The 26,367-nt window shown below is 41.2% G+C and overlaps 1 protein-coding gene across 1 annotated transcript in view; it reads left to right on the top strand.

Annotated features, from left to right (window-relative positions):
• The window catches only part of NUAK1 (NUAK family kinase 1), a 48,191-nt gene extending 25,053 nt beyond the window's left edge, over positions 1–23,138 (top strand). Inside the window, exons 3-7 of the mRNA XM_059846233.1 lie at positions 9,660–9,811; positions 11,100–11,165; positions 17,440–17,559; positions 17,863–17,995; positions 19,061–23,138. Of these exons, the coding sequence (XP_059702216.1) occupies positions 9,660–9,811; positions 11,100–11,165; positions 17,440–17,559; positions 17,863–17,995; positions 19,061–20,214 (1,625 nt within the window). The 3' untranslated portion in view covers positions 20,215–23,138. The remainder of the gene's footprint in view (positions 1–9,659; positions 9,812–11,099; positions 11,166–17,439; positions 17,560–17,862; positions 17,996–19,060) is intronic.
• Positions 23,139–26,367: the final 3,229 nt, after the last annotated feature.

The following is a 26,367-nucleotide window of genomic DNA, read 5'->3' as shown; positions in this document are numbered from 1 at the left end:
GGGGTTTTTTGACCAGTTGCCCTTCTCATTCTTACTTAAAATAGTTTTTACTGAGTTAAAATATTTGTAAAAGTGAAAAAGATTACAGCATTTTTAGGAAGCAGACACTAAGTCCTGTGGGAGTAAAAGTTCCCTCTCTGGCCCTGCGGAGGGAGGAGCAATGCTTCTGCAGCAAAGCCAGTTGAGCTCCATGATGGAGAATTCATCTTGTCTGAGGAGGATCAACACCTATATCAGCTTCTGGTGTGTTTTCCAAGCAGTCAGAGTCAGTATTTGGCCTGTAGCAGCCAGTGCTATAACTTAAGATATGGTAGCACTGGGAAGATGTGTGGTTGTGCAGCTGAACCCTCAGCAGCTGCCCAGAGGTGAGGGTGTGACCTCAGGGGCCCTTGAGTGTGTGCTTCTCTAGAAGCTGAAGAGTACTTGTTGTGAAGTTAAGGGACTAGTACATCAAAGGCTGAGGTATTTGTGTCCTCTAAAAGTTGGACTTTAAACACTAGATTTTCCTCTTGAGTAATGCATAAAGAGTGATAATATTGCTATCCTCTGACATGAAATATTGAAGTCAGTAAATCCTAAGAGATGGGCTTAATCTCACTAAAATTAAGCAATCCAACATTTCTGCACTTGGCGTATGCTACAAGTCTAGCATAGTCTCTCTCTAGTCAAGAGAGTTCAGCATCTTCCTGGGGTGGTTGGCTCCCTCCTGAGAGACCTTTTTTCAGATAAGTGGGATAAATGGCATATTGGAGGCTCCTTTTGGAGTCTAGCTGACTAACTTAGATCAGATTAACTTCAAGACTGAAGCCACCCTAGAGATATTTTACTCCTATCTCACAAATTTTTACTTTGCAGGTTTCCAGACTGCCACTGCATGTCTGACAGCTCTCCCTGTAGGTGCCAGGTTGCACAGATGTACGTACCATGGACAATGCTGGATATCCCTGTAATAACCTTTGAAAGCTCTTTGTACTGCATTTACAAACATGTGTTTTCCTTAAGTAGGATCTTGTTTAGGTATCCTTTTGACCTTCTTGCTAATAGCAGTTAACCTCTGAATTTGTATACTTGATGTAAACACAACCTTATCTTTTTTTATTGCTACCGGGCAAATTCAGATGTGTGGAAACCAAGCTTTCCAGTTTAGAGATAGATACTTCTTTGTAACCTAATTTTAAGGTACGTACCTTGCCCATTACTGCCAGGGCAGATGTACAGTTGTGACTAAAGAAATTCCATCCTCTCAGCAGGGCTGTAATTGGCAATCTGTTGAGTGTGGCTGTGAGGGAAGTGCTCCTTTAAGTGACTTGAAACTCTTTGAAAGGGACTGGATAAACGAAGTCAGCTTTGCTGGCAGTGTTCTGATTTCAGCTCATAAATTTTAGTTTATAGAATAATGCCTCTGTCCATTCATCTGTCTGTCTCTCCCCCGTCACTCGCCCTTCCTTTGCCCTATTGCTTTTTTGCCCTGAAAACTTCAGGATTTTATAATAAAGCCTTTGAGAGCTAACATATTTTTCCGGGGTAGCTTGAGTGCAAAATCTGCCTCATCTGGCAATACTTTATAAAGTTAAACCAGGGAAGGAACATTCTGCGAACATTTAAACACAAGTTGGGCCAATCATGAGGGTGAAGTTACACTTGATATGTTTAGGAGTGAGCTCTTGAGTCTTTGTAGTGTGAAGTACAGTTGTCTGCATAACTGTTTCTGTGCTGAAAGAGTTGTCCTTGGTCAGCATAACCATACAGAAAAGTCTGCCCTTTTGCAAAATGTACTTAAAGGTGAACAGACTATTAGCTAACATGTTTGTAGAAATAGTTTACTGAAAATCTTCCCTGGAGAATGAATAAACATTAGTATCGAAATTTGGTGCTCGTGGAATATGATAGCATTAATGTAAACGAGTAACTGAAGGAAAGCGTGTGCTGAAGTGCTCTGCTGAATTGGGGCCAGGATGCTTATAAGAGTGCTGCACACTTTGCGTTAACAAGGCACAAAATATGGATCTCCCAAGTAAGATGCACTCCTTTTTTTTTCTAGGTTGCATTTTTGGTACTCTTAAGAAAAGGCAAAGAGATTCTCCATCATGTGTCTGCCAGTTCCCAATGGCTTGAGCTAGGTTGCATGCTTCATCAGGAGACTGGTTCAGCTCTACTTTCAAACCCCCAAGGCAATAGGAGATAATCTGACAGGGTGTAACAGCAGTGGCATAGTATTCCAGAATACTCACTGCACTTGCCAAATACATGTTCCATGTCACATTTTGTGCCAGACTGCGGTAATCCGTGTTTTTCCTGGGCCTTGTATGAGTCCAATCTGGCTAGCTTAAGACTCTAGCCCACACAGACCCGCATAGACAAAAGTAAAAGATGAGAGGCGCTCTTCTCCACGTGGGTGCAAGTATCTTGTTTATTGGTTTGGTGGCAAGACACTCAGGTGATGGGGCCACCCAGGTAGAAAAGAGAACGTGGAACTCTCACACAAGAGGTTTTACACCCTAGGGGATGGGGGCAGGGGATAGAGGACAGTGGCCAATGGGAGGCCCTTGGGGAGGGGCACCCATTTGACAGATCACCAGGTGTGTATAACAGGGGGAGGGTGTGAGGGGGAGACCATGTGATGAGGGAGGGGAAAAACCATTCTCGTGACCTAACCTACTCAGTAAAGATTTCCCATTACCTAGTGCAAACAACTAAATAAACTATTTAGTGCAATACAACACCAGATTTCATGTAACAAAGTGTAGACACACTTGGTGTTTCACAGGCACATAGGCCTGTCTCAGTGTGGGAAGCTGTGTCAGTTGAGTCACCATATCATCAGGAAAACCAGCTGCATTGTCAGAAATCTGCCTGTGTGGCAGCTGTTAAAGGTGTGTGGACCCAAGCCATTGCTGAGGCACTGCATCCCTGCAGCAGCGCTGGCTCAGACAAGTATCTACTGCCATCAGCTGTATGTGGACCTCAGGGTGGGGCAGCAGTCAGGGGCCAGGGTGGCAAAACAGTCACCTATCTCGGGCTGTGACAGTTCAGAGCAATCCCAGCCTCTGTCCAAGCCTTTGCTATCTCCTAGTTTTTAGACATAATAAAAACAAACTTTGGTGAGTAATGACCCACCCCTTCTGTGTGCAAAACACCTGAAAAAGCCACTAGTCCCTTTAAACATCACGTGGATGACTGGGCTTTAATCAAGAATGTTGAAAGTTGGAAAGCTGAAATTATTCTTTTTTTTTTGGCCAAGAGAAAGTACTTCAGTAGTGATACTGTTTAACCACATTTCTAATTGATTTCCTCTAATTATGTAGGCTTTTGAATTTTGAGTGCTTTATTGTCATTGTTTTCAGTTGATAACATCCAAGAACATCAAGTAATATTTCAAGTGTCTGGAGATATTAATGAAAAAAGAATAAACAAACTTAACTCTTTAGTTACCATACCCCAGCTTTATGAATTTTCTACCATTCAGGGTGATCACCTAAAACAGACTTCATTGGACGTGATATAAACTCAAATGTGTGAGATCACGGGCAGGTCCAGTTTAAATGTCAAACTGATTGCCAGCAGTGATGAAATTTATTTCCATCTTCCCATTTACACAGTCCTACCACAGTAGTGTAAATATTTGTTTCTCTGAAGTTCCTCGACAGTTTAAATAATATTTAAATAAAGGGGAGTTAGTACTTGTATTCTTTGCCGAAACAAAGACATTTAGTGTTACATGTTATTGTGGCCAAATTAGCAACTGTCATTTTTCCTTCCTTCTGAAGAGCAAACCATCATAATCTGCATATCCTCAGTCTTGCTCGGTGAGAAAAAACTTCACTGAGGATAATAGTTCCCATTCTGATTTAATCTCCTCACTGGGGAGTAAATTATAGCATGCTGTCTGATTTAAAAAGATTATTGCAGGATCTTAACTGCATTCCTTTGATTTAAAAGGAGATGCAATTTGGCTGAATAACGCCATAATTCAGGAAAACAATTTAACACAAGTTTAGCATTAAAACACATACTTTATATCTTGATATTTTCAATTATAGTTAAGCATATGCATAAATTTATGTGTGTGCATATACATGTTTTTTTCATTGGGCCTGGGATATTTTCATGTCTCCTATATGCTCTGTTAAAAACAGTAATAAAATAATACTGCTACTAAAAACCAGCTAAATAAAAATTATGCCAGGGGGCTGTAAAACAGTCAAACCATGACAACTGACAACCACAAAAACTGAATCGGGCTGAATTTTTAAGGTAAAAGACAGTTTTCAGTGCTTGCATGACTTTTTGAAGAATAATTCAAGGCTTATTACACAAGTGAGGTAAGTGGATCATATATGAATTTTCTGAATGAAAAGGTTATTCTAGTCTGCATCTCCAAAATTAAAAACAAACTTGCTTGTTCTTTTGATTTGGCTGACCTTTAATAAAAGAGCATTTTGTAGCAGTGGAAAGGTACTTCTGTCTGCGGCTGTTAGGAGAGTAATAAAAATACCACTGAATGGAAAGACACCAGATGGAAGGAATGTCAACATACTGGAACTAATTTAGGAGATTGCTCTGATAGAGAGCAAAGGCATGAGGAGAATTCAAATGGTTCCAGTGCAAAGAGATTGGCCGCTCCTCTTAAACTAACAAACTAAAATTCTTACCCTAGGGATAAATATAAACCAAATGGAATCAGCCCACATGGAGATAGTCGGGGTGGGGGGGGGAAGAGAATCTACCACTTCAGCACTCATTCTGACTTTAGTATTCTATGAGCTTGGAGGAATTGCAAAAGCCTCCTGCTTTTTTTTTATTTTGGTAGTAAGTCAGTCCAAAGTGAACTGTCCTAATAGAGAGGTGTGCAGTGTACCATTAAACCTTTCTGACTGAAGTTTGCAAAACTGTGCCCATCTGGGCTTTCAACAATTTTATGGTGAAGCTCATCTTAGCAGAGAAGAAATATAGTGAGTGTGTTCATGTAGTGTCAGACTTGTCTCATGAGTTTCAGGGGAGGTGACTTTGGTGTAGCTAAAGGGATGAATTTATCAGTAGGGTTGAAAAGAAGAGTGCTGATGAGCAGGTCAACCAGTGCTATTTGGAAAATGGAAGGCTGTAGATAGAAGCTGAGTTAATAATTTCATAGCCTCTAACTATAAATAAGTGGAGAGATTTTATGCAAGAGCTATTACTATAGTAGAACAGCCTGTGGTAGAGGGATGAATTGTTCATGTTACAAAATGTACTTTGTCTCCGATATCTCTTTGATAGCAAAAAGTTAAATTCTTTCCCAATTTCACATTCATGTTCTTCAAGGAACTTTGAAGTCAGCAGATTTGGTTTCAATCATGAGCCTGGAGGTATAGACTTTTTCTCTGTCTCTTTTAAAGAAAGAAACAAACATGTTAGAGTTAAGGGTGGGATTTAAAGAAAAGTAAGAAATCTTTGACCTCTGTATGTTAAGAACCCTTTGCTGCTTGGGTTCCCAAGGCTTTTGGAAACCAAAACCAAGTGGTTTTGACTAGACCAAGCCCAAGCAAACTTGTAGCCCCCTGGAAAATTATATTTCTCCACGTTCCTGGGGCCAGTGTCTTAGTCCTTTGCTCATCTCCTGGGGGTACAATCACGTTGTTCCTTACACCATGAGGTTCATGCTGTTCCTGGTTCCTGATGTGCTCTCACACTGCTGTCCCTGTTTCCTCCCCTGTGGCCATATAAAGTGCAGTCATCTCCACAGTCAATCCTTCAGCCGGCAGGCTCTGTCTGCTAAGGAGTAGTAGTGATTTGCAAGCACTACTCTGCAGCAGCACTTGACCACTATGGCTGAGGCAGTGCAGCAGCCCTCCTGCCACATCAAGGTCTTGTTGCAGCTCTCAGAGTAACTCATCTTGCAGAGTGGTGAAAATAAACACAGCGGCTCAGAAATAGATGAATGCTTGCTACCACAGAAATGCTTGCTGCCACAGAGCTGGTAGCAAGCATTTCTCCTGCTCCCCTCTAATAGGTGAAGCTTGTGCCTTGTATCTAAGCAACCCCCTATCTTGATTCTTAATTGACAGGCCATCTCGCCTGCTATCCTTGTATGGGTGGTGGTGCTGACAGTTTTCTGCTTATCTAATTTGGCTAGCCATTTACAGAGTATTGATGGTTTGAAAGAAGCTAAAGCAGCCCCACCTTACTCATACATGGTCTCCATCCCTTGACCTTGCTCAGGGCTGAGGAGCAGGCTTATATGACATGGCTGTCCCAGAAGTAGCAAGATTTGGGAAGTTCCTGGAGTTCAGCATCCTGCCAAAGCCATGCTTCTCTGCTGGCAGTAGGTGCAGCCAGGGTTCAGGCACACTTCTAGGTGGGGATGAGTTTCACAATGAATATGCAGTAGGATGGCAGGTAATAAATCATCTGCAGCAAAAACAAAGAGTGAACCAAGCAGTTCCCAAATCTATATGGAGGCAACCTGTCCATCATCAGCTCACAAGTTATAGCCCAGGTGCTAACAGGGCAGTATATTTACTATCTCATTATTCTTTGCAGTAAGTCAATCCAGCCTTTAAGTAATGCCCTCTTCTCTTCCTCCAGCCATTGACCACAAGGCTTTCTTGAGCATATGTTTATAAAACTACATGCTGTGCTCAGAAGGGAAATTCAGAAGTGCCTGGTGAAACCTGCCTGACATCCTAAATACTGCTGTGAAAATTCATGGTGTACTTGGCTGATGGTGTGAGACTTGCCAGAATACCACCTTCTCATCTGCCTGACAGTCTTGACCACTAAATTCCTCTTTAAGGCTATGTGTATATAGACATAAATCCCACTGCCTTTCAACCTCCTCTTCCTTCAGCTGCAGCTCTCATTTTTAGATTTTTTTTGTCTGCTGTTCAGTTCCCTCTCTACAGGAAATAACTGCGTGCTCGCTCTTGAGGTTCAAGTGGTACTGTGGAGGTGCTCTGATGTGACACAGTTGTAAAAAAACCCCTCCCTATTCATCTCTGCTCCTGGGGGGAGAAACAGCTTGCTGTTTAATTCTGTAATTGTTCAGCTATGATGATAGTGAGGAGGCCTCACCATCATCATAGCTGAACAATTACAGAAATAATATCACCTAAGTTCAAGGATAGTTTCCCCCTCAAAGTTCTCCCTCATGAAGAAAAGTGTGCCAGTAAACTGAAAGCCAAATACGAGTTTCTGGAATTATTCCGTTTCCATTTATTCTAGTGTGGCTTTGTGACAAAAATTTGACATTTAGAACAGGGATTTATGCTTTCCTAAATTCAGCTTGATGGTATTGTCTTAGTTTCCTAGAGGGTGTAAGAGAAAATTTGAAATGGAAAGTGCCTTTGAATGCGGATTCCTCCAAAACAAATGCTTTCCAGCTCATTTCTGTAGAAATGTTGGAAAATACATCTGGATCAGGACTTGTATTAATATTGCAAATTTGAGTCCAAAAGAATTACATTTTAGGATTTAAAACTTAAGAACATCAAGGATGATTTGAGAAAATTCTTAGGACTGAGTAATGAAGGCACAACTTTCATAAAAACACAGCCTGGAAGAATGCTCTATCGTGGCAGGGCTGTTACTGTTACCAGCAGCACTGAACATATGGTGGGGCATCAGCTTTTGGGGGAGTGGGGCAAGAAGAGCCAAGGGCAAATGTGCCTCTGAGTTGAGGGTGGTCCTCAGTTGGAACTGCTTGGGATATGCATTTCCATGAAAGTACACTGAGATCATCTCTGCCATGTGGCAACTTCACTTATATGTACGTGATACAGTAACCCCTAACTCATGGAATCAGCTGGGGTTTCGGGGGAATTTTGTTGTTGTTGTTGTGGTGTAGTTTATGTGTTTGTTTAAATCATATCTCTTATATGAGAGCATTTTCAGTGATTTGTCTCAGCTTACTATTTCTTTTTGCCTTCTTAAACAAGCCTGTACCTAACAAGCCTTTCCAAGCTTAGAGAAGCAAATGTGCGCGTTGTTACTGTTTTATTGGTAACACATCACAGCACTTCCCTGTGTGTCACAGGGCATGTTCAGTTTTTCCCAGACAGTATCAGTCTGTCATTCTTGGAGAGGATACTCTATGTAGAATCCATCCACAGATGGCTTTCCCAGTTTCCGAAGTTTATTGCTAGTGAGGATGCACATAGGAGGTAATCGCTGGCAGAGGCCTCTGCTTTGGGGTACAGTGAGGCCAGCAGACAAGTAAGCAGCCAATTTTATCTGGCTGTTTGCTCTCTCTATTATCAGAGCTGTTTGGCTGGGATTCAGGGGTCTTAGAGTGAACTGCAGAGGCTTTGGCTTGTAGATTTGAGTGACAGGGTGTGAGAGGACATGCGAGAAGGCCTAAGAGAAGTAAATGACTGTGTGTTAAGAGAGGCAGCTTTACATTTCACTGCAAAAGCTGAAGCTTAATTCTGTTTTTTTTTTAATAACCAAAGATTACTGGCTGAGCTTTGATAAAGAAATATAGGAAGGCATCATTACAGGAGGGCTGGTCAAAACTAGCATCTGTTTGTAATAAATCTTTTAACCTTATTAATTTGTATATGCCTTGCTGCCAGTGTGACCAGGACTGCCACAGATAGTAAAGGAAAATGACCATATTTTCATGTAGCAGTGATTACTTATGGCAGGTGCAGGAAGCTTCCAGTGGGTTGCAATGGGTATTCAGTGACAAAAGAGAAGACCTATTTAGCAGCCAGGACATTACAGCAATTCCAGACTATTAACAGCTTGCTCTACTAGATTAAATATTAGTTATCTGCCACTCACAGTGAAGTCCTTGACAGCATGTGACACAGCATACTCTCAGCCCCAAAGGAAAGTCGGGCTGTGACGTGTATGAGATGATTCTCCTTGTGCTGCTTACGCTGGCATTATGCATTGCTGCCAGCTCTGCACAAGCAACAGAGGATTACAGCATGCAGTCTGTGACATGCAGTGGGACACATGGTAGGGGCAGGAGATAAGGAAGCTTGAGGAAGAGTTGATTGCACGAGATGGTGTACAGAGCCACACTGACAAGAGCTGTACTGCTCTGGAGGTGCTGCAGCCACAGCAAACTCAGGTGTCCATGCCCGCTATGCTGTCACGCAGAGTTGGGATGGAGGAGGGCACATCCATCAGTTGGATACTTGTTGGATTTTGGTGGTAGGTGAAAGCCAGCCAACAGTCATTGTAAGCCACATGGCAATCCTGTATCAGTTACTGAAGACAAGAATTTATTATGCCTTCTGTGAACCCTTTCCAGACTCTTTCCTGTCTGCTTCTATCCTCTGGCCTCAAGTGGGCTACTTGTACAAGGAATTCTATGCTGGAGCAGGAGCTAGTATTCATGTATTACTGGCACAAGTGTCCACCTCCCCTCACTAGGATAAGTTGACTTTGCCACCTTGTGACCCCATATTATTTGAGACAAAGAGGTTCATGTAGCCATATGAAAGAGAGGATAAACTCAACTTCCTTCTCTTGGTCTGAGATGTTGTAATCTTCCTCTGGTGAAAAGTAGCTTTGGAACTTGCTTTTTGCAGTGGGATTTGTTAGTACATCTTTCCAGGCCACAGTGGTGGTCTAGGATGTGATCAGACATCCCGAGTCTTCTTCACTCTTTCAAGTGTCACTTTCCAAGTATATTGAATCAACTGTGGTGTTTTTTCTTTTCCTCTGCACAGTGTTTGAAAATAAAGATAAGATTGTGATCATCATGGAGTATGCAAGTCAAGGAGAGTTGTACGATTACATCAGTGAGAGGCGGCGATTAAGCGAAAGAGAGACAAGACACTTCTTCCGACAAATAGTCTCTGCTGTGCATTACTGCCACAAGGTGAGGAAAGGATTTCATGGTAAAAAATGCTGTTTCAAGGCTGATTACTGGCATATATTTCAAAGCACGTCTGAGGCAACAGCATTCATTATTAAGTATCAGAGTACATGATTTTATCAGTACACCAGGAGATCTTCATTACACTGAACTAGTGACTTTTTAAAGACTAATGATGTTTTCCTGTGCTATGACGGATACCAGACACACCCTTACTTTAGGCCAACCTTGCATTTTTGCCTTTAAAATATTTCTGCTGACATTTAAAAACTCAAAAATTGCAACATCAACTAAAGAAGGCATCCCAAATAACCTCTACACCATTAATATTAATGCATTCAAACAAATGTTAGTTTGCAATTTGAATACACTAGTAAACAACTTTAGAATAGGAGATACAATATATGAAAGAAAAAGCCAAGAGAAAGCTATGAGGTTCATGCATGAGCTTTAGTACATACGCATTCTGGATGGGTAAAAGTAACTTTACCAGATGTAGCAGGAAAGATACCATTTGCTAATGACCTTACCCATCATGGTACCCACTTGGAATAACAAATCAAGTAATTAAACCCAAGGTAGCTGACTGGCTGTCATCATGGACCTTTTATCCCTGTTTATGAAACAACTGCATAGAGCCAAAACTTGTGTGAGGCTAAAGGCAGTGAGCAGCTAACACAATTTTAATTTGAATTCTTAAAACACTTAAGTCTCTACTTGAATTCTGATAAAAAATGGGATTTCTCAAACTCCTCACTACATAGTGCTGAAAAGCTGCAGTGCCATTCCTGATGCATTTAGTTTTCCCAAGTTTCTGTAAAGAAGGCTCTGACCTAGACCCAGTCTGTTTGCTTCCATCCCTAACATTTACAATCCTTTGGGATTATAACTCCCCCGATCCACATGGCTGCTCATTGGAGGAATGTGGGCTTTTGTAGGGGCTAAAGTCATTGACAGATATTGGTTTCTGGTGCCTGGGAAGAATATCCTACTTTCACACAGTGGGGGCAGGATCCAGGATGAAATTAAGTTCTGAAAAGACACCCCGCCAGCCCTCTGACCTCCCACCCCCTGCTGTTTCAGAGTGGTGGGAGGACAGATTCCAGTCATTCTTCCTTTAACCACACACCAAGTGACTAATACAGCGCCTGCCACTAGTCACTGGGCCATGAGTGTCAATGACAATGAAATCAGCCATGAAATGAAGATGCAAAGACCACCCTGCCAGCTCACCTTTAATTTTTCCAGTATTTTCTCATGCTCTTCCCCATTTTTTTCTTCCTTGTTTCAGAACGGTGTTGTCCACAGGGACCTAAAATTGGAAAACATTCTTCTTGATGACAATTTTAATATTAAGGTAAGATTCCTTTTCTCAGTTTCTCAGAACGGATTTGCATGTTTTATAACATTTTAACCCAAGGCATTAGAAGAGCCATTGTTATGGTAACAGCTACTAAGCAACAGCATCTGGCAAGAGGCTCAGAGGTTTGGAGGTTGGGAGAAGACACCACTGATTGCCAGTAATACACACTAAATGAAGCTTTGCATACTTTGGAGGTGAAAGCCCTGTCCTGCCACACAAAAGCACGATTCCCAATGCAGTATCTACCCACTGGTCGAAAACAACAGAGCATTTTGTGCAATTGGGCTTATTGTACAAATGATATTATTGCTGGCTGCTTCTGGGGCTAGGAAAAAACTGTTCTGGTCTACAGGATTCAAGTGCCTTCTACAGAACAGTCTAAATGTTCTTTTGATCATGGCTGGAAAATAAGCAAGTAGAGTTTCAAAATAAACCTAGTAAAGCACATGTGCTTCATTAGGAAATGGCCTTGGAACTTCAGACACAAACGTATTCTTTGGAATAGTGATGTCAGTGATGTCATTTCCATGCCATTTCTCCCCAGTGAAAGCATGAGAATTACCTTTTTTCCTGTCTTTTTCTTCTATTGTTTATAGCTGTAGCACAAAGTTAAATAATTGAGAGATTTAATTTCCAGAGTGATTTCCTATATATATCCTATCTATATTCCTCTATAAAATAAGTGTAATTTCCAGGTGACTGAAGCTGTTTCAACTTTGTTCCTCCTTGGGTAACTGGATGTAAGGGTGGCTGGATGTGCTCATCCATGGACAAACAAGCAGAGGGAGGAACACCAAAGAGTTTCTGCTGACACTTGAGCATCCTTATTTAGTTAAAAAAGTAATCAAGGAGCTGCTTGCATAGCCAGTACCTAAATAGCCTGGGTCTTCCTTTTGTCTCCCCTGAAAGTCCTGGAGCTGTAGGCACTGCCTTCTGTGCGTCACAGTGGAGAGATTGTCTTCATTTCAAGCTGATGTGCAATGGAAGTGGAAAGTAGCATGTGGTAGCTGCCATCTGTGTAACGCTGATGACAGAAGCTAACTTGGATCAGCTAGTGGATTAAAGGCACATAAATATGTGGTTTCCAAAAATAGTCTTTTACAGAAGGCCCACCCAATGCTATATTTGGATGTTTTGCTGTTAGCATCCAGCGTTGGAGCAGACCTCTGCTCTTCTGTTCCTACAGGGACGCTGACTGCAGCAGCCAGAGCTGTTCTCAGCAGTGCTGGAAACAAAAAGTAGCCTTTCTAAGACATTGTATACGAATCCGGCTTCTGCAGGCAGGATGACCTTTCTTTCCACATTACCCGCCAAACTATCTTCCCAGCTAATCAGAGAATTCTTGAAAGAAAAGAGGAATTTGTGGAATTTGCTAGCTGTGGAGGGCTGGATCTCTGCACTGTGGTCCTCATATGCAAAACCAATCACTTCCTCAAGCCTCTGGGGAGCTGAGCTTTGTCAGACAGCTCTACTCTTGCCCCTCTGTCCTTTATGAGAGTTGTTCTCCTGCGGGTGGAGCAGAAGGATGGGGCAAAGACAGGTGGCTTTGTCTGGTCCACACATGGAGCTGACCCAAGGGCTTCAGAACCACAGATGCATTTCATCTGCCATAGCAAGTGGCACTGCTGTGGAAGAAATTCAGGTGGCTCTGCCTCCTCACATACCTTCCAGTCGTTTGGACGTGCTTTTCTTGAAGGTTTCCCTTTCCTGACTTGCATTGTGTTTAAACTGCTGTAGATATTTTTCATATTTCCACCCTTTTCTCAGCTACATCTCTTCAATGTTAAGGCCTCTAAGCAGGCAAGGCTGCCTTGGCATGGGGAAGTGGCTTCTTGACTGTCCCCTAGTCACTACTTGTGCAAAGGGTCTCATGAAACTGAAAAACAGACTGAACTTGGGACGGTATTGGTATTTCTATACATCTTACAGTCAATAGTGTTTGAATTTGGATTGCTTCAAGAGGTGACTTCTGGTATGGTTTTCTATTTTCTCTCTGCTCTCTTTTTCTAAACCTTGTGACTAAGGTCAGCTTTGAATACTTGATGGTAAACCTACAGCCACTATTTCACTGATGCTGAGGTTTTGAATATGTTTCTGTGTTACATGCACAGAATTTTACTTCCCACTTTTTCTTTGTTTCACTAAACATAACTGTTGGCAAGGAAACACGTATGGAACTGTAAATTATTTATTAGGAGTAAATTTATCAGGCCTGCATTCTGAGAGTATTTACATGTGGTTTGTTCAGGCAGAAAAAAATTGCAGGGGTTTGGTATTGACTTAAGGCTTCAAATACTCAGGGGAAGGCATTTTCTAGAAATGGATTGATAGTCTTATCTGTACTTTCCTAGTATTTATATTTTGTTCAGTGGATTACAAACACAAAATTGGCAGTTTGATTTTAAGAATGAGAAAATTAAATTAATCTCTTTGTTCTTGGGTGGAATGTGCAATTAAATCCATGTTTCTGATGAAGCCAATGATCTATGCATTATGATTTACATGTCATAATAACGTGAAGAAAAAATATGATGTTGTAAAAATCGATCCCTGTATAGCAGCTTAAATAATACTTTTAAAATAGGGAGTAAAGAGGACAAGTAATTCATTAGAAATTATTATCCAACCTAAAAGGGCCCCAGGCTATTTTACTTGTTACTACACTAACTTGGAAACCATTCTTAAGCTTTAGATAATTAAATGAAGGTCATAAAGGAGTATTGAGACATAAGAAGGGGTTTGTTTTATTTTTAAGAGTTGTGATGGTGAGTAAAAATCTCTGGAAGCAGAGTCATGTTAGAATACAGTAACAAGGAAACACCAGTGTCTGGAAGCAACAAAAAGTACACATTTTGAAGAGTTCTGCATATCCACAGGCCAGAGGTGGAGTGCAATGAGAGGAAAAAGGTGATCCAATCTGTGGTGTATTACTAGGTTTTTTTATGCACTTGTATGCAGTACTATTTCCTGCAGCCTTTTACTGAAAACCACTAAATGCAGCAGACATAAATGAATCAAATGAGCTTTAAACACTTGTGAGACTGAACATCGTTGTTCACAGTAGGGATGAGAACGGTTCCTGTTCTGGGAATTGCAGCTAAAAGAGATGTCTAGCAGAGGCTGACATAACGGAATGATCAACCCCAAAGTGACAGAAGAGTAGAACAATGCAAGTATAACAGTAACATAATCCTGCTAACTGCTCATTCTCTTGGGCTGGTAAGGGGACACCAATCAGACTAACCACTAGAAACCCAAGAGGGTTTTGTATATACAGACTAAATGTATGGAATTAGGATTTACTTTGCTGGAAGTCTCACCACCTGCACATATATTTCATTTGCTTTAAGAGACATAATTATTTCTCTATCTGCACTTCAGAGAGACAGATTCTTAAGTGGGATAAAGCTGACAATTTCCATGAGTGTGAACTTCGTGGAATTTATATTCCACACTTCAACAATAACTTACATCTGGTTTAACATAGCTAACAATAAATATGAAACATATACTCCTGAAGCAAGAGGACTGGAAATCCACTTTTCTGCGCCTCCCAATTTAGGAAGTTTTTTTTACTTTTTTGACTTAGTTCCATTTAAGTGCCAAGAACGTGAAGTAATGTTGGCTTCTATTAATCTTGTTTTGGGGGGCATGACAATTTTAATGGGAAAAGCTGATAAACATCAGTCTGTGAGCATGGGAGTGGATTGTAACATAAATACTCTTTTCCTGAATGGTCAAAATGAAAACACGAATGCCCAAGTCTGAGAGTTTCTTAGAGTGAACAATGGCATGTATCCCTATATGGGTGTGTGTGGGGGGGTGGGGGTGTGTGTGTGTGTGTGTGTGTGTGTGTATGTGTGTGTGTGTGTGTGTGTGTGTGTGTATGTATGTATTCATGCACATCCACATGCATTTTATACATTCCATGGTGTTAAGGGAATGTATTTTCATAAGGAATCACACTGTGCAGTGTTTGTCCTTGTCTTAGCTGCATCCTGAACTAAAATAAAAATCAGTGACCAGCACGAATTTTTAACACTGAAATGATCCCATTCTTCCCCTTATTGACAGGGCACACTTCATAAGGCTTAAAACCAACTTCGTGCAAGTCAGGCAGGGTAACTTGATAAGAAAGTGGAATTTAAGGGTATTAAGTGCAATCTGAGCCATGAGAATATGTTTGCAGACTGCAATTCTACGCCAGCTGTTTTCAATGACATTCCAACCATACAGTGAAGATTTTACAAACCACATGTATTTAAGGTTTGAATTTTTTGCTGTTGGTTGTTAATACGCTGTCTGAGGGACTGAGTGAATTCAATCTATGAATGAACATGTTGAGATGAATTAAAATTAAGGAACAGAAATCAGCTGCTCTTTGAGCAGGATGAATACAGATTGTCAGTGAAATACCTGCACAAGCAGAACATCAAAATAGGGAAGAGTGAAGCATGTAATCTCATATCTGACTTGTGACTTTAAAAAATGTGTAAAAAGGATATATAAAAAGTTTGTGTTTCTAACATGAAAGTATCTAACAACTATATATCTATTTCTGTCTGTTCATAAAGCATATATGTGTTCCTGTTTTGGTCTCAACTGTGTCGTTTTTCAGTGTAACTGTACTAGTTGAGGTAGTAGAGACAAAGACTTTACCTTTTCCAAGAGTTCACTGAACATTGTAATTCAACAGGTATTAGAGGCATCAATGATGCATTTTAGAAAGCCAAGACTGAATGATTTTGCTGGCGAGTCCTTTTGTTTCCCACTCACTTTGTGTTTTCTTGAATTTTCTCTGGTGAAAATTCCTGGGATTTAATTTCTTTCTGGTAGAAAAGACGTTAATAAGGTGAAGAAAACCCAGAGAAAACTCCAATTTTTTTATATCTACAATACCTTTTTATGCCTGTGCTTTAATGTCTTATAATGATGATGAAAATGAGATGTTGCCTTGTGCCATGTTGTATTTTCAGGGACCCCTGATGAGGGAAGGAATGATGAATCTAACTCCCTGTTCTTAGAAGGCTAATTTATTATTTTATGATGTATTATATTATTCTATGATATATTATATTAAAGAATACTAAACTATACTAAAGAATTCAGAAAGGATACAGACAGAAGGCTACAAAGATACTAATGAAAACTCGTGTCTCCTTCCAGAGTCCCAACACAGCTTGGCACTGATTGGTCATTAAGTAAAAACAATTCACATGAAACCAATGAAACAACCAATGAAACCAATGAAACACCTGTTGGTAAATAGTGTCCAAACACATTCCAAAGCAGTAAAACACAGGGGAAGCAAATCAAATAATTATTGCTTTAATTTTTCTCTGAGGCTTCTCAGCTTCCCAGGAGAAAATTCTGGGCAAAGAGATTTTTCAGAAAATATGACAGTGATAGTGCTATAGAAACGAGGAAAATGCAGAGGTTGTGGGAGTATTTAGTGTTGTTGTCCTCAGCCTTTGTTTTATAAGAACAAGAACAGAGAATTGAAGTAAACAAAATATTTGGATCTGATCCTGCAATTTTCTGGAATATTTCTGGGATGTTTGGCAATATTCCCAGCAGTCCCAAGGGAAATTTTGTTTGTGTTGGGCAAGCCGGATTTGGGCCCATTGTTTCCAGTTAGGAACCAGACTTGTGTTTATTATCTCGTGATAGACATCTCGTGGGCTTAACAGCTCAGATTCCTCAGCCCCATGTCCCTGAATCTGGAGAAATGAATGACTGCCTCGCTTTGCCCCTCATTCAGGTGTAGCTACATTCCAGATGATTTAAAAAATCACTTTCTTCAGTATATGCTTAGCTTCTGCAACACTCCTGCCTCCCTCCTCCTGTTAAATTTAGAGGTCTTGGCTTTTGGCTTGCAGGTGTGTGATAAGAAGGGTGGTACTTTCTGCTTGCTTTCCTCTGGTATAAATGACTATACAAGATGAAGAGCAGTCAGTGGACAGCAGGCTTCCCAGCATGAGATTGTCTTTGCAAGCATACGCAATTCATCCAGGATAAAATTACCAGCTGATGGTTATGCAGTTTGTGGCCTCTCTGTGAATGGACCCAAAGCATCCTTGTTCCTCATCAGGAGGACTAAACCTGGGAACCCTTCTTCTCTGAGGGATCTTTAGAGAGAAAAGTAAAATCCACATTGAGTTTTCCCTATGGCAGAGACAAATACAGCTAAGTCTTTCCTGAAAAAGGATTTTTTGTTACTTTAAGAAATCATTAATACTACAAATGCCTTATGCAATTCTATTTACAGATTGCTGATTTTGGACTCTCCAACCTTTATCATAAAGACAAGTTTCTGCAGACCTTTTGTGGAAGCCCACTGTATGCTTCCCCTGAAATAGTTAATGGACGGCCTTACAGAGGCCCAGAGGTAAGAAGGGTCAGTTTTTCTGTGGTGGTATGGGGATGTCTTTGACAATAATGTTCTTGACAGGGAGTATTAATGCAAATGTTACTGTACATGTGAGTTTACTTGGGTCGGTCCCGTATTTGAAGTTCTTAAGGTGCTTCACTTCTGTTTACATTGCCTGTGGGTGGTTAGTGAGATGTTAGATACCATTTTGCCCAGCAGTAGGTGCAGCTGGACATGATGCTGTTCTTGTGGTGCTAATGGCATGGAGAAGGACAGGGATCAACTTTCCTGGGCTTCACATGTGTTGTGTCTGTATTTCAGGTTGACAGCTGGGCCCTCGGTGTATTGCTTTACACTCTGGTTTATGGAACGATGCCCTTTGATGGCTTTGATCACAAAAATCTCATCAGGCAGATTAGCAGTGGAGAATATCGTGAGCCAACACAGACCTCAGGTATGAAAAAGGAGGGAGAGCCATGTACTGAGCTGACAGCAGTTCAGAATGGAGCATTTTGTTTGGCCCCTTCCAACACGTTACAGTGTCATCTTAGAATGATGTACACCAAAAAAAAAAAATCTCATTCTCCTACTGAGTTCATCTGCTATAAGTTCCCATCTGGGTACAGCACTTTCCAAAAGCCCTTTTGAAACTAAAGCTTTGTAGCAGATAGATTTTTTTTTTTGCCTTGGGGAGCTGCAATGGGCTCTTTTAAGTAGATCTGTGGCAGTGGAAGGTCTGTTAGCTGTTGCAAGTGGAATTGCTCAGACAAGCTGGAAACTCGTACAACATACTGGTACAGATCAGTCCTCTAACTACACTGTGGGCTACCACAAGCAGAGAGAAGGTGAATGGTCAGAGCAACACAGTCTCTTATTAAAGAAGGCAGGCCAAAATCTGAATTAATGCCACTGTGTTCACATTGGCTTCTAGGACAGCACATTAAGCAGTCACCTGACAGAAGAGTAGCCGCTAAGTCTGGCTCCCTGATTATAATGACTCCTTCCAGCCTTAAATATCTATGCAAATATTATATTTAAATTAATATTTATCTTTTGGTTGTTTGCCATTCCTTTCAATTTTCTGTCTTCTTGCTCTCTGTATGGAAATACAGAAGACTACATTGTTTGTGGAAAAAGTAAATACAGAAGCAATAATGTGTAGATAATTTTAAATACCCCAATTTTGTTTCATTGTCCTCTAAGTTTTGTCATTAGAGTCGATAGGTTGGTGGCTTCCTTCAGTAATATGGAACTATTTGCTGTCTAATACCGTACAAACATTAATTTTTTGGATAGCCCAGAGTACATTTTCCAGAGTGAATCATATTCTTCTGATAAAATAGTTCTCAGAGGCACTTTCCATCATTGACTGATGGTCAAGGCCTTGTTCCTTTTCACTTTGTTTGTAGTATGGAGCATTATTTTTGCTAATTTGATTGTCTTCACGCTTTCAATTTAAACTGACAAACCTAAGAATACCCATGTTCTAAAAATGTTACATGCTGTTCTTCACCCATAGATGCTCGTGGTCTTATCAGGTGGATGCTGATGGTGAACCCTGAACGCCGAGCAACCATTGAAGACATTGCCAACCACTGGTGGGTTAACTGGGGCTACAAGAGCAGTGTCTGTGACTGTGATGCCATGAGGGACTCTGAGTCCCCACTGCTGGCAAGGTTCATTGATTGGCATCACCGTTCTACTGGCCTCCAGCCAGAGACTGATACCAAAATCAAGTGCCTTTCTAAGCCCAAAGGTCCTGAAGTCACACTAGAGAGACAAAGGTCTCTGAAAAAATCAAAAAAGGAAAATGACATTGCACAGTCCATCCAGGAAGGAGGAGCTGAAAATGCAACCAAGCCGACCTCCAAGAGACCCAAAGGCATCCTGAAGAAAAGGAGCAACAGTGAACATCGCTCTCACAGCTCAGGTTTCATTGAAGGAGTTGTCAGCCCAGTGTTACCCTCTGCTTTTAAGATGGAGCAAGAGTTGTGCAGGACTGGTGTGGCCATTAAAAGTGTTGTAGAGGGAGAGGGAGCTGGCAAATATGGCACTAAGCAGTCTTCACTAATGCCAAAAAAAGGAATCTTAAAGAAGACTCAGCAAAGGGAGTCAGGCTATTACTCCTCTCCAGAAAGAAGTGAATCTTCTGAACTCTTGGACAATAATGATGAGACAGTAAACAGTGACACTTCTCCAGGGGTCACAGAGCCATCCAGAAATGGGTCTTACAGCCATTCCTGCAGGCGTAAGGGCATCTTGAAACATAACAGCAAGTATTCTACCAACAGCACTGATCCTGCTTTAATTAGCCCTGACACACCAACACTGGAGGCCATGGAAGAAATGGTCTTGCCTGGGGATGCATTACCTCGAAGTTACAGTCGCCCTTCCAGCGTAATTAGCGATGACAGTATTTTGTCCAGTGACTCATTTGATTTGCTAGATTTACAAGAGAACAGGCCAAACAGGCAGAGAATACGGAGCTGTGTCTCTGCTGAAAATTTCCTCCAGATCCAAGACTTTGAAGTACTTCAGAACCGCCCCCGGCTGCAGTATCTAAAGCGTTACCGCAACCGTCTGGGGGACAGCAGTTTTTCTCTTCTCACAGACATGGATGATGTAACTCAGGTCTACAAGAAAGCCCTAGAGATCTGCAACAAGCTCAACTAGCAGAGGGAAGATGGAAAAGGGAGGAAAGGGAGTTATTTGTGTACCTTTATGATGGAGTAAGTCAGGTCATTGATCTGCTGACAATGGTAGGTTTTGATTCAGAGGAACTGACTGTACCTACTTAGCTGAACTCCAAGTAAAGTTACCCCAAAGCCATCTCACACTACTCTAATTTTGTGTCCTCAAAATATTACCTACCTGGCCAGAGAAAAACCTTTGGTCTTTATATCTGTGATCAAAGCACATCAGGAGCTAGCAGACAAAAGCATCAAGACTTGATGGCTCAAAGTCAAAGTTAGACAGAATTAAAACTGGAAGTGAGGGACACACATTTTGAGATGTTTGTAATTAATATTAGATAAGCTTTTTGAAGAGATTAGCTGAATTCTTCAAGTCAGATTTGGATGTCTTTTAGAACAAGAGGCTTTATTTCCCTCTGAAGTTACTTATCTGAGCACAGTGATTGCTCAGTGGGAATCTTCGGCTTGCATTATGCAGGACACCAGGCGAAGTAGTCATCACAGACTCTTTCACCAGAATGACCTGAGAGGTTCTGAACATGTTCTAAGATAATATGAGAGACTTGCCCCAGAAAAACCTCATGAGGTGTTTGTGGACAAGCAATGGAGTAGACATTCATATCTAGACCTTCCACAGTGACCAGACCCATTGCTCTTCATTGAGTAGAAAGTTCTAAAATTGTTTCCAGCTACTAGCAAAAACAGAGCCACAGAAATGATAAGGGCAACTGGAAGGAATGGGTGTTATCAGCAGCTAAATGACCTTTTAAGACATTCGAACCTATATGTTCAATCTGTGACTCTTTCAAAATGGCCAGCCAGATGAATGCCCAGACAAAGATGAATCTGACAAAGGGTCCCTAGGGTTAACTGACACTCCAATATAGAGTTCGGTCACTGTCAGCAAATGGTGCCACCTTGCTGCTAGCTTGTAGTATTTGGGAGTGACGGTAGTTTGCAGCCAGAATGTTAGGTAAGGAAAAGGTTGTAGAATGTAGGAAATGGATAGAGGTCAGAAAGTTAATGGGAAGATGCCTTTCTGCAAATGAAAATGTGTCTAGGTTGGTGTTGACAGAGCAGAAAGAACTGAATGATGACATGATAACAGTAGATTTAATAACAGAGTTAGCATAAAGTTGTGGGCCTGCCTCTATCTAATGTAGCTGGTACTGGTACTGAGTGTGCAATGATACCAGTTTGGAAAAAAAAAAGGATATGTATTTGTGTTCTCAGACATATCCAGCTATCCAGACCATAGGCTTCAACTCCCATAAAGGTACCACATGGGTCTACTGGATTACCTGAATGTGAGCCTGTGTCAGAAAGGCACTGTGTGTTTGACAGGCCTGGGCAAACTGGAATCTTCAGGCCCATTTCAGTCTCATTTCCATGAGCACATAGCCCCTGGCTTTCTTGGAGGTGCACTGGTGTGATTAAATCACAGGTTTCAGCCGATGATGTCAAATGATCCACAGCTGCAAAACTTGTATCCACACTTATACCCAGAGCAGGGGGGCATGGGGCAAGTTCTGGTCTCACTCCTGCCCTGTAACTGGAACTGAAAGCAGTGTTTGACCCACTGTGTCCCAAATTGTAGAGATGGTGCAGAAACCGAAGAGAGTTCCTCTGGGGATTCCTTGGGAATCGGGGATAAGTCCATATATCATTGGCATCTGGGACAGGGAGCTATTTCACTTGCAGATTCTTCTTATTCAGTGTGTCATGGTACTTAAGTCTGCTGGTTCCTCCTAAAAATCAAGTGGGCTACCTAGCAAAAAGATGAACCAGCCTGAGTTTCCGAAATCAGTTAATCTGTGGAGAACCTTTACCTTTTACTTATCCACTCACACTGGACCAAATTTGACTCTGAAATAAACGGCGTCAATACCATGAAATCTCTGAGAGATGTACTCTCAGGTAGTCAAGTGAAATCTGGCCCACTGTTGTTTGCTCAGGAAGGGCAATTGCAGGTCACTTCTCTACAGATGTGTGCCTCTCTCTATGATATTCAGACATCTCATCTTCTCTCACAAGCCCTGCATGTGCTCTTTTACGCCATCCCAAACCATTTTGCAGTGTGTTGATTTAACAGGTTTGCTGTGGTGCATTTTAAAACAACTCAATATAGCCTCCATGGCCTTTCTGAAAAAATGGTGGATGTGCCTTGCAGCCATGGCTTTTAACTCATGCCCTGGGGTGTAAGAACTGCATCTGCAGCTGGTGTGAGTCAGTGCTGTCCCGTGCAGTGCTGTCCAGTGCATCACGCCTTCCGTGCACATCTGGCACTAAACCTTGAGTGGAGTTATAGAGGTTTCAAGACGAAGGGAAGGGAGCTTACCTGGCTGTGGCAGGGAAGTGAGGAGCACCCTGAGGGCTCCTATCTCTGAGATTTTTGACCAGGTCTGCTTCCTTGTGTACAAATGTGAATGAGTGAGTGACTGCTTGCTGCCAAACTGGAAATGTTACATAGGGATTTACTGGCATGTTACTGGCATGTTACATGTTTACTGGCATGTTATCATTCCTAGAAGAGAAGAAAAAAAACTTGACTGCACATTGTTACTATTAGTGTTGTGATTCTTATTTAAATTTTTTTTTTGTAATACAAAGTCAATTTTTTTATTTGAATTTGTCTTTTTTCTAATTTATTGGTCTGAAAGCCATTTCAAAGTTATAATAATATATTTGGTGTAATTTAATTGGTGCAACATTATTTTACAGCTCCGGCCAAAATTGTTTGGTGTTATTTTTGGGGGGTTTTTTGTTTTTTTTTCTCCCAATCCTTGGTTGGTTTGAGCTCTACAAGGCACACAGGGAAAAATGCTGGATAATCACCTGAAGTGTTTGTATTTTTAATCTGATACTGTTTTTTATTAAATAAAATGAAATTACTGTAACTGTGAACAGTCTCTCTCTCTTTTCTTTTTCACTGTACATCAGCATGAGCCAATGCCAGATGGTAATGAACTTGTCATGCAGAAATACAGCAGCATCTCAGCACTTTGTTCCAAGTTGTTTATGCAAACCTCCTTGGCTCATTTGTGCATTTGAATATAATGTGGGTGGCCACAGAGACTCCCTTGCTCTGAAGTGTTTGGCACTGCAAAGCACACCGAGCTTTCAGCTCTAGAAAAGTTTGGTGGAGAACAACTGGCTGTGGGTTTTCTGTTGAAGATAAATGAGGTTTGTGGGCCAGGTGTGCTGTAGGTGAGACAGAGCTGGCTGAGCAGAGTACAACTCATTTGTAGCTCAGAGACAGATGGTCATGGTCCTTTCTCCTCCCCATCTGGGAAGGGACAGTTTATTGACTATGATTTTGTTGGTAAAAATTAGGGGGTTTGAGCAGTAATTTGATCAAAAAAGAGTGATGGCCATTCACTGCTGTTGAATGTGTGTTGATTTTGGTTAGATGGCTTTGAACAGACAGAATAATCAGCTGGTGAGAGGGTAAAAAGGGGAGTCAGTTTTCATTTTTTTTTGAATCCCCACAATCACCAGAAGGCTTTAGATTGTTTTTCTTGGAAAACAAGTGGGCATCATAAGGGAAGCTAGGTGTTAGGTATGCTGTGTGTGCTGGGGATTTGCTAAAATAAAGGAAATGGTTGGCAATGTCTTCGTATTGGCTCTGAACAAGACACCATTAAGCTTCACCCTTGATGCAGCCAGCCAAGATACCTGTGGTGTATATTCTGCTTTTTTAAATTATAGGCAGTTTGGATTAGGATCCAAGGTATGGATATTATGAAAAAAAGAAAAAGGCTTTAATTGTTCTAATTCATTTTATCTCTCTTGAGCTTTTTAAAACAAGAAGCCATGGCCGTAGCTGCTAGATTACAACCACTTAAAACCCAGTGGGAATAAAGGGAAGAAGCCAATGATGCAGAAGAGTAGGCAGGTGTTAATACATTGCAAAAGGAATTATTATCTGCTTTGTGCTAATTGAGTAAGGAATTATGAGGTGTATAGTCAAAGTCAGCATGCCTGTTCTTGCACCTGAGGTGAATAAGGTCTAATTGTGCTGGTGGTGGAAAATATACTGCAAGTCTCTTCTGTAACAGCAATTATGAAACAACTTTTTTTTTCTTTTTAGCACACTAGTTAAAAAGTGAAGCTGAGGACAAACTACTTGTTTAATTTTAAAAATAATGACTTTTTGAAAGTTCTGGATGGCTAGGCGTGATGCACATTTGTGGCAAGCTCTGAGTCATTATGTACATGTTTGTACAACTCTCAGAGTGCACAGCTCTGGGGTGGGGTCGGAGCTCACAGTTTTAATTTTCCTATTTATTACAGAAGACAAGTCCAGAGCAATATGCCTTAGCTGAAGTCACATAGTAAATCTGTAGACAGACCTGGTCTTCTTTATGTTTACTGCATAGGCATTCCAGTGGTTCTCAGAAATTGTTGAGTTTTTATGGTTTGGGGAAGACAGGAGCAAGGAAGCAAGAGAGGAGCATTTTTAGTTACTGCAGACAAATTTGCAGATAAATTTGTTATTGACTCCATAAGCATGTACAGTAAAACTTTGCAACAGCAGAGCCTCAGTTATAGCTACAGGGTAAGTTGTAACCAGCCTAATGAAGGGAGATATCTGATACTCATGTAAATTTGGTATATATAAGAAGCTTATCAGTTTGATTCGACATTTATCTCAGTGATTCACAGCTCATTTTAATGAGCCGCTTCTGGAGACAAATCTGCAGGAATGCTTTTGTGGAAACAGTTATAGAAACTCTAATTTTTGCTAGCATCACCCCAAGGTCTCTGGTTCCTGTTCAAGGGTTACTCATTTCAGGGTTTTAACTGAAAGTTTTACGACAGCAGATTACAAGCGGGGTGTCCACTGCCATTATTGGTATTTAGAATTCAACTGGAGATTTTTTTTTTTGTCTGGTGGAGCTGTTTTTTCCTCCTCACCAAACCAAGACATCTTTCTCATAAAAGACTGAGTAATTTGGCTGGAGAAGCAACTTTTTTGGATAGATTATCTGAGCATTTTTGTTTCTGGCTATCTCTCTCTATTCCTTACTCCCTGCCCTATATTTCCTGGAATTTTATCGTTGCAGAAAACCCTTTGATTTGCATCTCATCTGGCCATAGAGAGCCCTGAATTTTAAAGGAAATTATATTTTTCTGCACTGATGCTTAATTGTTCCTTGGAAAAGCATTTTACAAGACAATTCTAAGAATCTCCAGAAGACTCCTCATCCCAGCTCAAGTTCACACTGAGTATTGCACCAGTCCCAGGGCCACAAAGGAGTTAGGTAGGTGACTGCTATCCAAATAAGGAAATCAGCTGTGGGTGCTGGCTATAGGTGCACTTCTGGGTCAGGACATCACCTGACTTCTTCATTCGGCAAAGCATCTTGACTGCTAGTATGAGCTCAGATTTTTTTGACACTGAGCCCCTTTGAAAATCAATGGCCAATCTGTCACACAATGAGCACCCTGCACTGAAGCCTTTCCTGTCAGAGACCATGTGGGAATGTTGGCATCAACCCACCTTGACCTTTTCTTTTTTGCCTTTTCCCCTTTCACTTTATCCTATTTACTTAATACAAATAAAGTGTGTCTCTCTCTCACATAGTCCCAAATCCTACTTGCTGTCCTGTTTAGCTTTGCTCCATTGACTGCATAAATCTCCTGTCAGGATGATGGGTTGAACTTTGTTCCCAAGGTCCTTCTGCAGTTCTAACCCTGGCTGTGGCATTGCTTGGCCTTGGAGGCCATTGAGATCCATCTCTGCAGTGGTGGCTCCAGCACTGGTCCTTTGCAGCAGGCAGCTTTTCTTCCAGGATGCAGAAACTGTGGATGGAACCCTGAGCTAAGAACAGGGAGCTCTCTGAAACAGGCACCAAGCTGCAGGACAATGACAAAGCTGGGCTGACAGGACAAACAGGTTAGACTGACCCAATATAAATCCCTGGAAGTTAGTGGTGAGATTATACCTTTCCCAGCAGGAATCCACTAAGAAAACTGTTCTTTCATAGGCTGGGGAGATGCTAATGCATTTAGAAATACGAGATAAAAATAACTGTAGGACCATCTGAAAAGCTGCGAAGGAGGGAGAATATTTCTTGTGGCTCTGCAGTACATATAGTTTATTAAGAAACCCTTCAAAATTTCAGCCTCA

This window comes from Haemorhous mexicanus, chromosome 5 (assembly GCF_027477595.1).
Source record: "Haemorhous mexicanus isolate bHaeMex1 chromosome 5, bHaeMex1.pri, whole genome shotgun sequence".
In the NCBI taxonomy this organism is placed as follows: domain Eukaryota; kingdom Metazoa; phylum Chordata; class Aves; order Passeriformes; family Fringillidae; genus Haemorhous; species Haemorhous mexicanus.
This window is presented reverse-complemented; position numbering and strand designations above follow the sequence as displayed.